This window comes from Drosophila obscura, unplaced genomic scaffold (genome assembly GCF_018151105.1).
Source record: "Drosophila obscura isolate BZ-5 IFL unplaced genomic scaffold, ASM1815110v1 contig_4, whole genome shotgun sequence".
In the NCBI taxonomy this organism is placed as follows: Eukaryota; Metazoa; Arthropoda; class Insecta; order Diptera; family Drosophilidae; genus Drosophila; species Drosophila obscura.
This window is the reverse complement of record NW_024542828.1, coordinates 9,411,675-9,425,970: the sequence shown is the minus strand read 5'-3', so window position 1 is coordinate 9,425,970 and position 14,296 is coordinate 9,411,675. Positions and strand designations below refer to the sequence as shown.

Here is a 14,296-nt window from a genome sequence, read left to right as displayed (position 1 = left end):
TTTTCTATTTGCAACCTTTGGGGCTTCGATTCGTGTTGATATGCTGAGCACCAACTGGATAAGAACCTCTCCCTCTTTCTCTCTCTCACACATTTGGTTTTGAATCTGTGAAGATTATTGAAATGTATTTCCCGCTTTTTACATTTTGTTCATGCTTCTAAATTAGCACATGTTGCGCTTAATTCCCATTGACATTCGCTGGTTCATTCATTTTTTTTTCCTTCATTTCTTTTCTCATGCCCAATTTTTTGTGTGTTGTATGCTCTCAAAAAACCTGAAATTTTCAGGGGCAAATCATGTGCATAAGGCAAATATAAGCTCAACCTGAAGTTCACAGCAGCAGCAGCAACAACAAAAGGCAGACAAGAGGCTCTTTAGCGGCGGCCGATTGCATAAGGGCGATTCGAGACGCGCGCAGAAAAAAGCGTCAGACAGATAAAAACACGTCGCTTGCCTCGCAGCCGCTTCAATTGAACACGCGTCGTGGTCCACGTCCCAGCCAAGCCAAGAGACAAGCTTCGTCATCCATCGGCCCACGCCATACGTTTGAACTTGACTTGAAATTTTTACAACTAGATAAAGTAATTTTCAAATAAATGCCAGGCCTCTGATCTTTGGCCAAAAACAGATTTAATCAATTAAATACGCGTTAAAAACAGCATAAAATGCAAATCATTGTAAGTGATGGATTTTGATGGTTTTAAAAAGACTAAAAAAAAGTGATTGTGACAAAATGATTGTGAATTAAACGGAATATAAATATAAATTACAATTCCTAATTGCATCTTTTTCCTTCGATAACAGTGCCATCAACACCATCTGCTACTGCTGCTAGGAGTATGCTTTCTGGTTTTGCTGCAAGGAGCCGCAGCCGGAAAGATAAAATTGTTGGCTTTTAAGGGACCCCACGCCGGCTTTGTGGGCCTCAAGGTGCGCACCCCCAAACTGCTGGGTCTGAAGCACGCTCTGGGCGGAGGCGGGCTGGGCGGCGGGGGAGCGGGTTTCGGTGCTGGTATCGGTGCCAGCATTGGCGCTGGAATCGGCGGAGGATACGGCGGAGGACATGGCGGAGGATACGGCGGTGGGTACGGCGGCAGCAGCGGCTATGAGCACCACGAATTTCATGAAAGTCATCACGAAAGTCATCACAGCAGTGGAGGAAGCTACGGAGGCGCTGGCTTTGGAGGCGGTGGCTATGGAGGCAGTAGCTTTGGCGGAGGCCTCTGGGGCAAATAACAACGATGTCAATAGGCCAATAGAATAAGAGACTTGTCATGTGCTTGCCATTAGAATCCCACATCCACTCAAAATGTTATTTAGTTGTACGCTCATTTCCCCATGCATAAAATAAAGTTACATATCTATAGGAATGAAGGAATTCATAGATTCGGGCTTTGATTTTGGCGTCTTGACGCCATGAACCTGTCGCTCAAGTATGTAACGGTAAGGAGGAACTCCATGATTGAATTCCTGCCGTTCTTTCTTTCTTTTATTCAAGAATAGTTGAGGCTGCTGCAGAGCAGCTGGGCGTGGAGATGGGATTGTAAGCTAGATGGCGCTGCAGTATTCAAGACTATGATGGAATCTGGGTATACGGAATACATGCATTGATTTGGGGAAAATGTATATAGAAAGGAGTTGTAATTTTGAGAATGCAACAGTTGCCGAGGGCCCCCCTAGGGCTAACAGAAAAATTTGTTGAAAAAACAAAACTCCAAATAATGGATTAAAAATATAATAGCCACTGATAAACATACAAATTAATTAAACAAACATTAAATTTATAAGTTTTTATTTCAAATGAAAAAATAAGGAACTGGCGTGAAAAAATGGAGGGCCCCAGATTGATGGTTGCCCAGGGCCCGGTTGAGGGTTGATCCGGCCCTGAATATACTGTATGCATGAAAACGAAAAAAAAGCAAAGAGTGCTATCCCTTTCTAGCACTTGTTGACCCTAAGGAGAGGGAAATAACCGTTACAAATATGGCAGAGCTGCACTTGTGCTGGAAAAATGGAAATGTCTGACTTCAGTGAGGAATAGATCGACATTTCAGAACATTCCAGAATTACAACTCAAGATGTCGATGTCGCAGCTATTAAGGGAAACCAGCCTGTGTTTGAAAGAGAAGGGTAGGCCAAAGCATAATTTTAATTTGTGCTATCTTGGCTGGATGCACAGCATCAGTTTCCTGGACATAATGTCAAACCAAGCTGCCGAAGACGACCATCCTGCCATGTCGGAAGCCTTCTTCGAAGCTGCCCGGCTTTTGAGTAGCACAGGGAAGCCTAAGCTGAACTTAAAAGAGTGCTACGCTGGCTGGATACACAGCATTACCTTCCTGGACATGATGTCCGACCGCTGTGCCGATGTCGATCGTGTCCCTGCCCCTGCCATAATGTGCAACGCGGAGACACAAACGGAGCCACCAAAGCAACAGCAGGCTGAAAGAGAGGAGGAAGAGCCCCGTAGGCGTAAGCAGCCCTGTTGGAGAGTGCAGGAGGAGCAGCCCCCTCTTTCTCAGCCGGTAAATCCTTTGCCAGTGCAAGAAGATCAACAGGAGCAGGCCACTGAAAAGGACGAGGAAGAGCAGCAGCATCGGTGCCAGCATTGGTGCTGTAATCCGAGGAGGGTACGGCGGCGGCAGCGGCAGCGGCTGAGCACCACGAAAATCATGAAAGTCATCACTGCAGCGGAGGAAGCTACGGAGGCGCTGGCTTTGGCGGCGGCCTCTGGGGCAAATAACAACGATGTCAATAGGCCAATAGAATAAGAGACATATGTATGTATAGTGTGCTTGCCATTAGAATCCACATCCACCCCAAGTGTTATTTAGTTGTTGGCTCATTTCCCCATGCATAAAATAAAGTTACATATCTATAGGAATGAAGAATTAATAGATTCGGGCTTTGATTTTGGCGTCTTGACCGGAACATTTCGACACAAATACGTTGATTATAAGCTAGATGGCGCTGCAGTATTCAAGAGTATGATGGCCAATCGGACACAGTTCCATAAGAAAGTTTCCGTAGTGTAGTGGTTATCACGCGTGCTTCACACGCACGAGGTCCCCGGTTCGAACCCGGGCGGAAACAGATCTTCCTTTTTTTTTGATTTATTTTGTCTCATATGTTGATACACTTAATACGTTATATCAAAGACAATATAAGTATAAGATACATAACGCCATACGAAATTTTTGCACACGAATTTTGAATGCTGGCTCTAGAGCTGGCTCCAGGCTCTCTTTAAATTTTTTAGAGAGAGAGCGATCTAGAGCCAGCCGCTCTCTTGTATGCATACAGCATACGAAGGCACACGAAGTTAGTTCCTTGCCGATGCGACAGCCGAGCCGAGTCGTCGCGACGACTGTATGTGTGCACATGCATACATTTTTTACAGCGCTGTCGAATATACCCTTCACTTTATAAGTGTAAGTTAATTTTGCAGGACGCTTACCACCCCAATATTAAAAAACTCATATATGTATTATATGTATATATCCCTCCAATGATAATTTCTTTTCAGATGGTATATTCGATAATAATGATCGGATATACATATATAAAAATACATATGTAATTTATATTTAATACATGACTTCACATTGGAATAATTTTCATTAGGGTATCTAGCATGCAACGTATTCAAACCCGGTAAATAATTTCGTTTCTCAACTCATAAAAAGGTTTCCGTCTCGAAAATCGTCCGCTTAGCACAAGTACGCACACATATGCACTTGCTGGTTCTGTGTGTACTCACACATGCAAGCGGATTCTATTTTTAGATTCGTACGCTCTCAAATTTGTGCGAGCGAGATGGCGCGAATTTCGTCGCTGGCCGAAAAATTGTCTTGCATATGGCAATTGAAATGTATGGCGTTACGCATGTTATACTTATATTGTCTTTGGTTATATTTTGTTGCTGATTCGCCGAAAGCATAGGCAAAGGCTAGCCAGCCTAAAAGAGAATGGAAGACATACTCCGCGCGCCCGTACCAAAAGCATTAAACGAAAATTTAACGAGCATTTGCTCCTCATGCAACATCTTTGTATTGTTTAGTCTTTGCACTAACCATACAGTATACCACTAACCATACAGTATATAGATGTGCCAGTTCATACAACGAAAGTGACGCAGCTGAGTTTTCAGCGTACGTTCCCAGGTCTTCGGTTCTGGGTTCTAAACAATTTTAAAAGTTAGGAAAAATGTAAAAATTAAAGAAAAATGTAAAAATGTATAAATGTAATAAAAATTAAAACAAAAAAAATAATGTTTTTATTGCTCGCTGACAAAAGCTGACTGATATGAAGCGAAAAAATTGTAAATGATCGCTGACAAAAGCTGACTGATATGAAACGAAAAATTCTAATTGCTCGCTGACAAAAGCTGACTGATATGAAACGAAAAATTCTAATTGCTCGCTGACAAAAGCTGACTGGTATGAAACGAAAGTATTCCTATTGCTCGCTGACAAAAGCTGACTGATATGAAGCGAAAAAATTGTAAATGCTCGCTGACAAAAGCTGACTGATATGCAACGAAAAAAATTTTAATTGCTCGCTGACAAAAGCTGATTGGTATGAAACGAAAAATTATAGTTGCTCGCTGACAAAAGCTGACTGATATGAAACGAAAATATTTGAATTGCTAGCTGACGAAAGCTGATTGACATGAAACGAAAAATTATAATTGCTCGCTGACAAAAGCTGACTGGTATGAAACGAAAAAATTGTAAATGATCGCTGACAAAAGCTGACTGATATGAAACGAAAAATATTTGAATTGCTCGCTGACAAAAGCTATTTGACATGAAACGAAAAATTCGAATTGCTCGCTGACAAAAGCTGACCGATATGAAACGAAATATTATATTTGCTCGCTGCCAAATGCTGACAGATATGAAACTAATAATTATAGTTGCCCGCTGACAAAAGCTGACTGATATGAAACGAAAAAGTATAATTGCTCGCTGACAAAAGGTGACCGATATAAAACGAAAGAATTAGAATTGCTCGCTGACAAAATCTGACTGACATGAAACGAAAAATTCGAATCTCTGATCTCTGAATCTCTGATCTCTGATTCGAGCTCTGATCTGATGGAAAAAATGGAGATCATATTTGAAATCAGCGACCCCAAATTATTAAAAACGAGAAGGAACGTGTGAGTCGCTTCTGGGGACGCGACTCTACTTATACCCGTACTCAGTCAGTATATACATTTTTGAGCTTATGATTTTTAAGAATTTTAGAAAAAAAAAAATTTTACATTTTACATTTTTTTGCTACATATGATATCTACATCTACATATACAATGTATATTCTACATCTAACATGTAGATTTTACATGTTCCAATTAGATTCTACATCTCCTCCGCTAGGGGTTGCTCGCGCACTGAACGCGGCAGAGTGTGCGAGCGAGAAGGAAAATGAGATGCGTTGTCGCCGGCGGGAGGGGGAGGGGGAGGGGAAGCAACTGAAAATTAATTTCTTCATTCTGGCTATAATTATGATCCGATCTGATTCAGATTCGGCAATCTGGTAGATATGGGCATTTTCTACGATACTGCGTTTTTAGTTTTATCGTATCTTTAAAACTGTGCCTGCCACAGATTTTCGTCCTTTGTGTGGGCGAAAGGGGGCGGGGCGAAATTTTGAAATACACTTGTAGCAGTGTGATATCACATGAGTCTGGAAACCAAATTTGGTTTATCTAGCTCTTATAGTCTCTGAGATCCAGGCGCTCATCAAGACGGACGGACGGACAGACGGACAGACGGACGGACAGACGGACATGGCTATATAGACTCGGCTATTGATGCTGATCAAGAATATATATACTTTATGGGGTCGGAAACGTTTCCTTCTCTGCGTTGCACACATCCACTTTTACCACAAATCTAATATACCCCTTAACTCTTTTTTGAGTACGGGTATAAAAATTCGATGAGTTTTCATTCATTTATTTTTCATTCATTTAGTTTAGTCAAATAAAAAATAATTTTTTTAAAAGTTCAGCCGGGCTCAACCGGGATTTGAACCCGGGACCTCTCGCACCCAAAGCGAGAATCATACCTCAGCAGTTTGCATTACCATCTCCTCTTCCTCTTCCTCGTCCGCCTCAATCACCTGCTCCTGCTGCTCTTCCTCGTCCGTTTCAGTGGCAGTGGCCTGCTCCTGCTGATCTGCCTGCACTGGCAAAGGATTTACCGGCCGAGAGAGAGGGGGCTGCTCCGTTTGTGTCTCTGCGTTGCACATTATGGGAGGCATGGCAGGGGCAGGGACACGATCGACATCGGCAGCTTGTTTGGACATCATGTCCAGGATGCTAATGCTGTGCACCCAGCCATCGTAGCACTCTTTAAAGTTAATCAAGGGCTTCCCTGTGCTACTCAAAAGCCGGGCAGCTTCGAAGAAGGCTTCCGACATGGAAGGATGGTCGTCTTCGGCAGCTTGGTTTGACATTATGTCCAGGAAACTGATGCTGTGCATCCAGCCAAGATAGCACAAATTAAAATTATGCTTTGGCCTACCCTTCTCTTTCAAACACCGGTTGGCTTCCGTTAATAGCTGCGACATCGACATCTTGAGTTGTAATTCTGGAATGTTCTGAAATGTCGATCTATTCCTCACTGAAGTCAGACATTTCCATTTTTCCAGCACAAGTGCAGCTCTGCCATATTTGTAACGGTTATTTCCCTCTCCTTTTTCGACCTATTCAGGGCCGGATCAACCATCAATCTAGGGCAGAGGGCCTGATCTAGGGCAGGGGTCGGCACACAGCCTCACACATTTTTTTGGTGCGTTTGTGTGCGAAAACAACAGACACGAAGTCAAATACGTTACTTATTTCTCTGCCGCTGCGAAAGCCGAAGAATTGTGCATAGGGCACAAGAATGCTTCTCTGCCGCTGAGGCAAGCGGGCAGAATATGAAGCCGTTTGTGCATAGGCCGAAGCATGTTTCTCTGCCGCGACGTCACAGAGCAGAATTTTCTCTGCTGGTACGTCATTAGGCAGAATAACGAAACCACACGAAGTCTGTACGTACGCTGTACGTGTGCCGACTGCGCTGCCCGAAATTTTTTCCTATGCACAGTGCATACGACGCTGCCGACCTCTGATCTAGGGCCCTCCATTTTTTCATTTCATGTTGTTCCTTCTCCTTTCATTTGAAAAAATACTTATAAATTTAATGTTTTCTTAATTAATTTGTATGTTTATCAGTGGCTTTTATATTTTTGATCTATTATTTGGAGTTTTGTTTCTTCAAAAAAGTTTTCTGTTAGCCCAAAGGGGCTAACTGCTAATCCGGCCCTGGACCTAATCCTGTCGTCTGACTTCATATTTTGCTGGTGTATTCTGTCGACGCGGGCCGAGGCATTTACGAAGCCGAAAGCAGAGACAAAGGCTAGCCTAAAAGAGAATGGAAAAGAAATACCCCGCGCACCCGTAGGAAGGACCAAAAGCGGAGGAAAATATTTATATATGTATATATACAAATAAATATTTTTAGGTATCTACAATATGATTTTTTGATCGGTATATTTTGGTATATTTCGAGGATCAGAAATGTATGTTTCGGTATGTTTCGCTGATAAATTCACAGTCACACTGCTACTTTTACCGGGTCTCTACATAGAAATTGTAAACAATAGAAAATGAGATTAAGCAATAGTAACGTGAAGGACTTACTTCTCCTAAAGTATGCAGATCGAGCTGAACAAGTGTTGCAAGCACTAACGAGCGTCGAGGAGGAATTCACTGAAGAAGACTTTAAAAAAGGAAAGCTCAGTATGCTCTACAACATTATGAAAATGACGAAGCCTTTCTATATACACTTTGATGAGCTTCATTTTCCCCAAATCAATGCATGTTTTCCGAATTCTGAGATTCCATATTCTTGAGTAATAATTAAATTTTTCCTTTAGAAAATTATATGGAAAATGCAGGTCGTTGCCGCTCAAACAGCTGATGGAGAGTTATTTGTTTTTCTTCAAATGAGACTGGTACGTTGTCAAATAAATCGAATCTCATTCCTATGTATTTAGTTTATATTTATTATAACAGCGTTGCTCGAAAACCCAAAACAATGTTGCGAAAATCGAGTTGAATGTGCTCAAAGAAATCGAGCTAAAAGGGAAAAAACACCTCCTAATGGCCGTAATTTCGGATGCGACCCTCAGCAATGAGAAAGTGATGACCGCCTCTAATTTGTGGCACCCAGTACTCTGGGACTATAGGCATTTTGAAGACCACATTAGGGCCGGTCATGACCATATGGACCAGTTGCTGCATAAAGTTTACTCAAAAGTGTACTTCAGGAATTCCTGGGAGGAATTCGATGTGAAGGAGATGGTCAGAAGTTTACCATTTCTAAGCCCCAAATCTTTAAGAAAAAGTTGGTTTTGTTCCTTGAAGAAAAATCGTGTCGGGTAGTGTTATTGATGCAAAATATGAATTTAGTTTAGTCAAATAATGTTTTAAAAAGTTCAGCCGGGCTCAACCGGGATTTGAACCCGGGACCTCTCGCACCCAAAGCGAGAATCATACCCCTAGACCATTGAGCCTCTTGCCGAGTCATGCACCGATTCCAGTTTTCAATATGCGAACCAAACAACTGTAAATTGCACGACAAACTAAAGATCTTATTGCAAATATAAATAAATCATACACCATTGCAAATGAAATTTTTATTGTACTTTTGTTCTATTTTTATTAATAAAATAAAAGAAAATACACCGTTTGGAGATGCGGGGCATCGATCCCCGTACCTCTCACATGCTAAGCGAGCGCTCTACCATCTGAGCTACATCCCCATGTGCGCAATTGGCAGACAAAATGAAAACAAGGCGGAAGTGTTTTGATTTTTCGCGTGAACTTTTAATATAATAACGTTTAATGGACAATGTCAACAACTTAAAACTATCTTTCAAACATGTTTAACTGCGGGTAATACTTGGAGTAGTCAACGGCAGACCGAATAACAACGTTTTTTAGCCGTAGTAGCCCCCATAAGGGTTGCCATAACCACCACCAAACCCACCAGGATAGCCACCTGTATAACCGCCTCCAAATTGACCAGGATAACCGCCGCCAAGTCCAGGATAACCGCCGCCAAATTGACCAGGATATCCGCCTCCGAATCCTTGGTAGGGTGCTGGCGGCGGCGGGCGAGCATTATTTCCGCCCAAAAGACCACCCAACAAGTTGCTAAAAAGGCCACCTCCTCCTCCGCCTCCCCCACCGAGCAGGCCACCTCCCCCGCCACCACCAAGCAGACCACCCAGGGGTATAATACGATTGTCCACAGGCCCACCAGTGGGCTGACCTCCAGCTTCTGGTGTAATGTCAGGGCGCTGCTGCGGATACTGATACTGGGCGTAACTGCAGGCACAGAGCGACAACAGCACCACCAACTGCCAAAGGACAGAAAAACCGTTAATAATTGTACAAATTTAAGATAGTCCGAAGCTACTCACCGAACTGCTAATCTTCACCATGTTTCGTATTTGTCTTGAACTTGACTGACTTGACTACCCAACGGACGGTTCCGTTTTTATACCAGCCAATCTCTGAGCCAACTTACGCCCACCCAAAAGCCCAGTCCCGGAACACGGCACGGGCGACCTTCAACCCCGTCGTCAACTTAACCGATTTCAATGTTTTTCTCACGATTTGTTATATTTTTGCGTTAGTTGCTGCGACTAAAATTTGGCACAATAAAAATTGATGGGTTCTGTTCGACAAGAACTGGTTGTGGATCAAGTTTTCGCAGTTCTTTGAACTCGTCGCCCAAAAGGAAGTACAGGAAATGGCTTTGGGTGGCTATATATACGGCACTTAAGACGTTGGCGAGGCTTAGAATCATCATTCGACAACATGGGAACACGCTCAGTAAGTGATTTGGCTGTCTCCAATTGCACACTTCGATGATTATTGATCAACATCTTCCTTTCAGGCTACAATCTTGGGCTTATCGCTGCTGCTATGCTTGGGCCTTAGTCACTCCCACAGCTTTGGTGGAAAGGGCGGTGGCTACGCCCCGGTGTACACCAGCTTTGTGCCCTATCCTGTGGCCCAGCCCGTCCCAGTGCCTCAGCCCATTCCTGTACCGGTTGCGGTTCCACAGCCTTTTCCAGTCCCAGTAGCACAGCCTGTGGTTGTTCCTTTCAAGCACGGATGGAAGGGGGGCCTGGGTGGTCTGGGCGGATTCGGTGGAGGTGGCCTGGGCGGATTCGGTGGAGGTGGCTTCGGAGGCTACGGTGGCGCCTATTCTGGAAGCTATTCCTCGGCCTACAGTTCAGCTGGTGCCTTTTCTGGAGGCTTGGGTGGCGGCGGTTACGGTGGGGGTATCTTTAAGAGACGCTAAGTTTGTTATTTAAGGCATTTTAAATAAAGCTATATTTAATTTTATTGAAAACTGGAATGTATTTCTATGACAAACAGAGGTTTTGCTGCTGCTACCGTTTATTGTTGAGGCAAGAGTTTTGCAAAGGCGGTCACAAAAATATCATGCGAAGCTCGTTTTGGCATGAGGCTCAATGGTCTAGGGGTATGATTCTCGCTTTGGGTGCGAGAGGTCCCGGGTTCAAATCCCGGTTGAGCCCGGATGAACTTTTTAAAAAATTTATTTGGCTAAACTAAATTCATATTTTGCATAATAATATAAAACTCTGACCAAAGACCAATAAAAATACAAAGATGTTGCATGAGGAGCAAATGCTCGTTAAATTTTCGTTTAATGCTTTTGGTACGGGCGCGCGGAGTATGTCTTCCATTCTCTTTTAGGCTGGCTAGCCTTTGCCTATGCTTTCGGCGAATCAGCAACAAAATATAACCAAAGACAATATAAGTATACCATGCGTAACGCCATACATTTCAATTGCCATATGCAAGACAATTTTTCGGCCAGCGACGAAATTCGCGCCATCTCGCTCGCACAAATTTGAAGAGCGTACGAATCTAAAAATAGAATCCGCTTGTGTGTGAATGCACACAGAACCAGCAAGTGCATATGTGTGCGTACTTGTGCTAAGCGGACATTTTTCGAGACGGAAACCTTTTTATGAGTTGAGAAACGAAATTATTTACCGGGTTTGAATACGTTGCATGCTAGATACCCTAATGAAAATTATTCCAATGTGAAGTCATGTATTAAATATAAATTACATATGTATTTTTATATATGTATATCCGATCATTATTATCGAATATACCATCTGAAAAGAAATTATCATTGGAGGGATATATACATATAATACATATATGAGTTTTTTAATATTGGGGTGGTAAGCGTCCTGCAAAATTAACTTACACTTATAAAGTGAAGGGTATATTCGACAGCGCTGTAAAAAATGTATGCATGTGCACACATACAGTCGTCGCGACGACTCGGCTCGGCTGTCGCATCGGCAAGGAACTAACTTCGTGTGCCTTCGTATGCTGTATGCATACAAGAGAGCGGCTGGCTCTAGATCGCTCTCTCAAAAAATTTAAGAGAGCCTGGAGCCAGCTCTAGAGCCAGCATTCAAAATTCGTGTGCAAAAATTTCGTATGGCGTTATGTACTTATACTTATATTGTCTTTGATATAACGTATTAAGTGTATCAACATATGAGACAAAATAAATCAAAAAAAAAGGAAGATCTGTTTCCGCCCGGGTTCGAACCGGGGACCTCGTGCGTGTGAAGCACGCGTGATAACCACTACACTACGGAAACTTTCTTATGGAACTGTGTCCGATTGGCCATCATACTCTTGAATACTGCAGCGCCATCTAGCTTATAATCAACGTATTTGTGTCGAAATGTTCCGGTCAAGACGCCAAAATCAAAGCCCGAATCTATTAATTCTTCATTCCTATAGATATGTAACTTTATTTTATGCATGGGGAAATGAGCCAACAACTAAATAACACTTGGGGTGGATGTGGATTCTAATGGCAAGCACACTATACATACATATGTCTCTTATTCTATTGGCCTATTGACATCGTTGTTATTTGCCCCAGAGGCCGCCGCCAAAGCCAGCGCCTCCGTAGCTTCCTCCGCTGCAGTGATGACTTTCATGATTTTCGTGGTGCTCAGCCGCTGCCGCTGCCGCCGCCGTACCCTCCTCGGATTACAGCACCAATGCTGGCACCGATGCTGCTGCTCTTCCTCGTCCTTTTCAGTGGCCTGCTCCTGTTGATCTTCTTGCACTGGCAAAGGATTTACCGGCTGAGAAAGAGGGGGCTGCTCCTCCTGCACTCTCCAACAGGGCTGCTTACGCCTACGGGGCTCTTCCTCCTCTCTTTCAGCCTGCTGTTGCTTTGGTGGCTCCGTTTGTGTCTCCGCGTTGCACATTATGGCAGGGGCAGGGACACGATCGACATCGGCAGCTTGTTTGGACATCATGTCCAGGATGCTAATGCTGTGCACCCAGCCATCGTAGCACTCTTTTAAGTTACTCAAGGGCTTCCCTTTGCTACTCAAAAGCCGGGCAGCTTCGAAGAAGGCTTCCGACATGGAAGGATGGTCGTCTTCGGCAGCGTGGTTGGACACCATGTCCAGGAAAGTGAGGCTGTGCATCCAGCCAAGATAGCACAAATTAAAATTATGCTTTGGCCTACCCTTCTCTTTCAAACACAGGCTGGTTTCCCTTAATAGCTGCGACATCGACATCTTGAGTTGTAATTCTGGAATGTTCTGAAATGTCGATCTATTCCTCACTGAAGTCAGACATTTCCATTTTTCCAGCACAAGTGCAGCTCTGCCATATTTGTAACGGTTATTTCCCTCTCCTTAGGGCAGAGGTCGGCAGCGTCGTATGCACTGTGCATAGGAAAAAATTTCGGGCAGCGCAGTCGGCACACGTACAGCGTAAAGACTTCGTGTGGTTTCGTTATTCTGCCTGATGACGTACCAGCAGAGAAAATTCTGCTCTGCTGACGTCGCGGCAGAGAAACATGCTTCGGCCTATGCACAAACGGCTTCATATTCTGCCCGCTTGCCTCAGCGGCAGAGGAGCATTCTTGTGCCCTATGCACAATTCTTCGGCTTTCGCAGCGGCAGAGATATAAGTAACGTATTTGACTTCGTGTCTGTTGTTTTCGCACACAAACGCACCAAAAAAATGTGTGAGGCTGTGTGCCGACTAGAGGTGGGCGCGGGCAAAGACAATATAAGTATAAGATGCGGAACGCTCATACATTTCAATTGCCATATGCAAGACAATTTTTCGGCCAGCGACGAAATTCGCGCCATCTCGCTCGCACAAATTTGAGAGCGTACGAATCCTAAAATAGAATCCGCTTCACGTGGTAAGTACACACAGAACAGCAAGTGCGTATGTGTGCGTACTTGTGCTAAGCGGACGATTTTCGAGACGGAAACCTTTTTATGAGTTGAGAAACGAAATTATATACCGGCGTTGAATACGTCGCATCCTGAATACCCTAATGGCAATTATTCCAATGTGATTCATGGAATTTCATGTATTAAATATATTATGTATTTTTATATATGTATATCCGATCATCATTATCGAATATACCATCTTAAAATAAATTATCGTTGAAGGGATATACATATACAATATAACAGTTTTTTAATATTGGGGTGGTAAGCGTCTTGCAAAATTAACTTGCACTTATAAAGTGAAGGGTATATTTCGACAGCCCTGTAAAAAACGTATGCATGTGCACACATACAGTCGTCGCGACGACTCGGCTCGGCTGTCGCATCGGCAAAGAACCAACTTCGTGTGCCTTCGTATGCTGTATGCATACAAGAGCGCGGCTGGCTCTAGAGCGCTCTCTCTCTCTAAAAAATTTCAAGAGAGCCTGGAGCCAGCTCTAGAGCCAGCCCCGAAAATTCGTGTGCAGAAATTTCGTATGGCGTTACGCATCTTATACTTATATTGTCTTTGGCGCGGGCCTCTTTTTTGAGGCCCGGCCCGGCCCGAGCACGAAATGAAATTTTTAGGCCCGAATAGGCCCGGCCTGGTCATATTTAACAAGGGGCCCGGCCCGGCCCGGGCCCGGCCCGATACTTCCAACAATTATCAACTGCATAAAAATACACATATAGACATATTAGTTTTTATTTCTTAAATCTAAATAAGTTACATGTTTTTATAAAGAAATATTAGTTTATCTAAATTAGCGCTTGTTAGCCTGGTTCTCCTATCATTTAAAATATTTCCTGATGTGGAAGAAACGCGCTCACTCGTTGCTGAGCTAGCAGGAATGCCTAATATTTTTTTAGCCAAAATTTGTAGTAAATTAAGGTTTTTGGCATTTTTCAAAAAATTTA

At 43.4% G+C, this 14,296-nt stretch overlaps 3 protein-coding genes and 5 non-coding genes across 8 annotated transcripts; 4 read left to right on the top strand and 4 right to left on the bottom strand.

The window, feature by feature from the left end:
- The first annotated feature begins 491 nt into the window (after nucleotides 1–491).
- Nucleotides 492–1,261, top strand: LOC111070197 (glycine-rich protein 23). Its single transcript, XM_022360570.2, has 2 exons — nucleotides 492–677; nucleotides 805–1,261. Exons 1-2 carry the CDS (start codon nucleotides 666–668, stop codon nucleotides 1,234–1,236), a joined length of 444 nt encoding a protein of 147 aa, XP_022216262.2. The 5' UTR covers nucleotides 492–665; the 3' UTR covers nucleotides 1,237–1,261.
- Nucleotides 1,262–3,020: 1,759 nt separating this feature from the next.
- Nucleotides 3,021–3,093, top strand: Trnav-cac. The gene has a single exon. It is a non-coding gene; the product is annotated as a tRNA-Val (tRNA).
- A 5,404-nt stretch (nucleotides 3,094–8,497) lies between these two features.
- Nucleotides 8,498–8,569, bottom strand: Trnap-ugg. The gene has a single exon. It is a non-coding gene; the product is annotated as a tRNA-Pro (tRNA).
- A 176-nt stretch (nucleotides 8,570–8,745) lies between these two features.
- On the bottom strand, nucleotides 8,746–8,818 carry Trnaa-agc. The gene has a single exon. It is a non-coding gene; the product is annotated as a tRNA-Ala (tRNA).
- Nucleotides 8,819–8,995: 177 nt separating this feature from the next.
- LOC111070259 (glycine-rich cell wall structural protein) lies at nucleotides 8,996–9,502 on the bottom strand. The gene is made up of 2 exons (XM_022360678.2): nucleotides 9,482–9,502; nucleotides 8,996–9,418 (listed from the first exon to the last, which is right to left on the bottom strand). Exons 1-2 carry the CDS (start codon nucleotides 9,500–9,502, stop codon nucleotides 8,996–8,998), a joined length of 444 nt encoding a protein of 147 aa, XP_022216370.1.
- A 379-nt stretch (nucleotides 9,503–9,881) lies between these two features.
- Nucleotides 9,882–10,371, top strand: LOC111070174 (H/ACA ribonucleoprotein complex subunit gar1). The gene is made up of 2 exons (XM_041594972.1): nucleotides 9,882–9,896; nucleotides 9,961–10,371. The coding sequence occupies exons 1-2, from the start codon at nucleotides 9,882–9,884 to the stop codon at nucleotides 10,369–10,371; spliced, it is 426 nt and encodes a 141-aa protein (XP_041450906.1).
- A 166-nt stretch (nucleotides 10,372–10,537) lies between these two features.
- Nucleotides 10,538–10,609, top strand: Trnap-ugg. Its single transcript has one exon. It is a non-coding gene; the product is annotated as a tRNA-Pro (tRNA).
- A 1,040-nt stretch (nucleotides 10,610–11,649) lies between these two features.
- Nucleotides 11,650–11,722, bottom strand: Trnav-cac. Its single transcript has one exon. It is a non-coding gene; the product is annotated as a tRNA-Val (tRNA).
- Between the last annotated feature and the right edge of the window lie 2,574 nt (nucleotides 11,723–14,296).

Coding starts and splice junctions, on each gene's coding strand:
- LOC111070259 (XM_022360678.2), bottom strand. CDS start 9,502: ATGGTGAAGATTAGCAGTTCG. Junction 9,419..9,481: donor TGGTGAAGATTAGCAGTTCG/GTGAGTAGCTTC, acceptor GTCCTTTGGCAG/TTGGTGGTGCTGTTGTCGCT.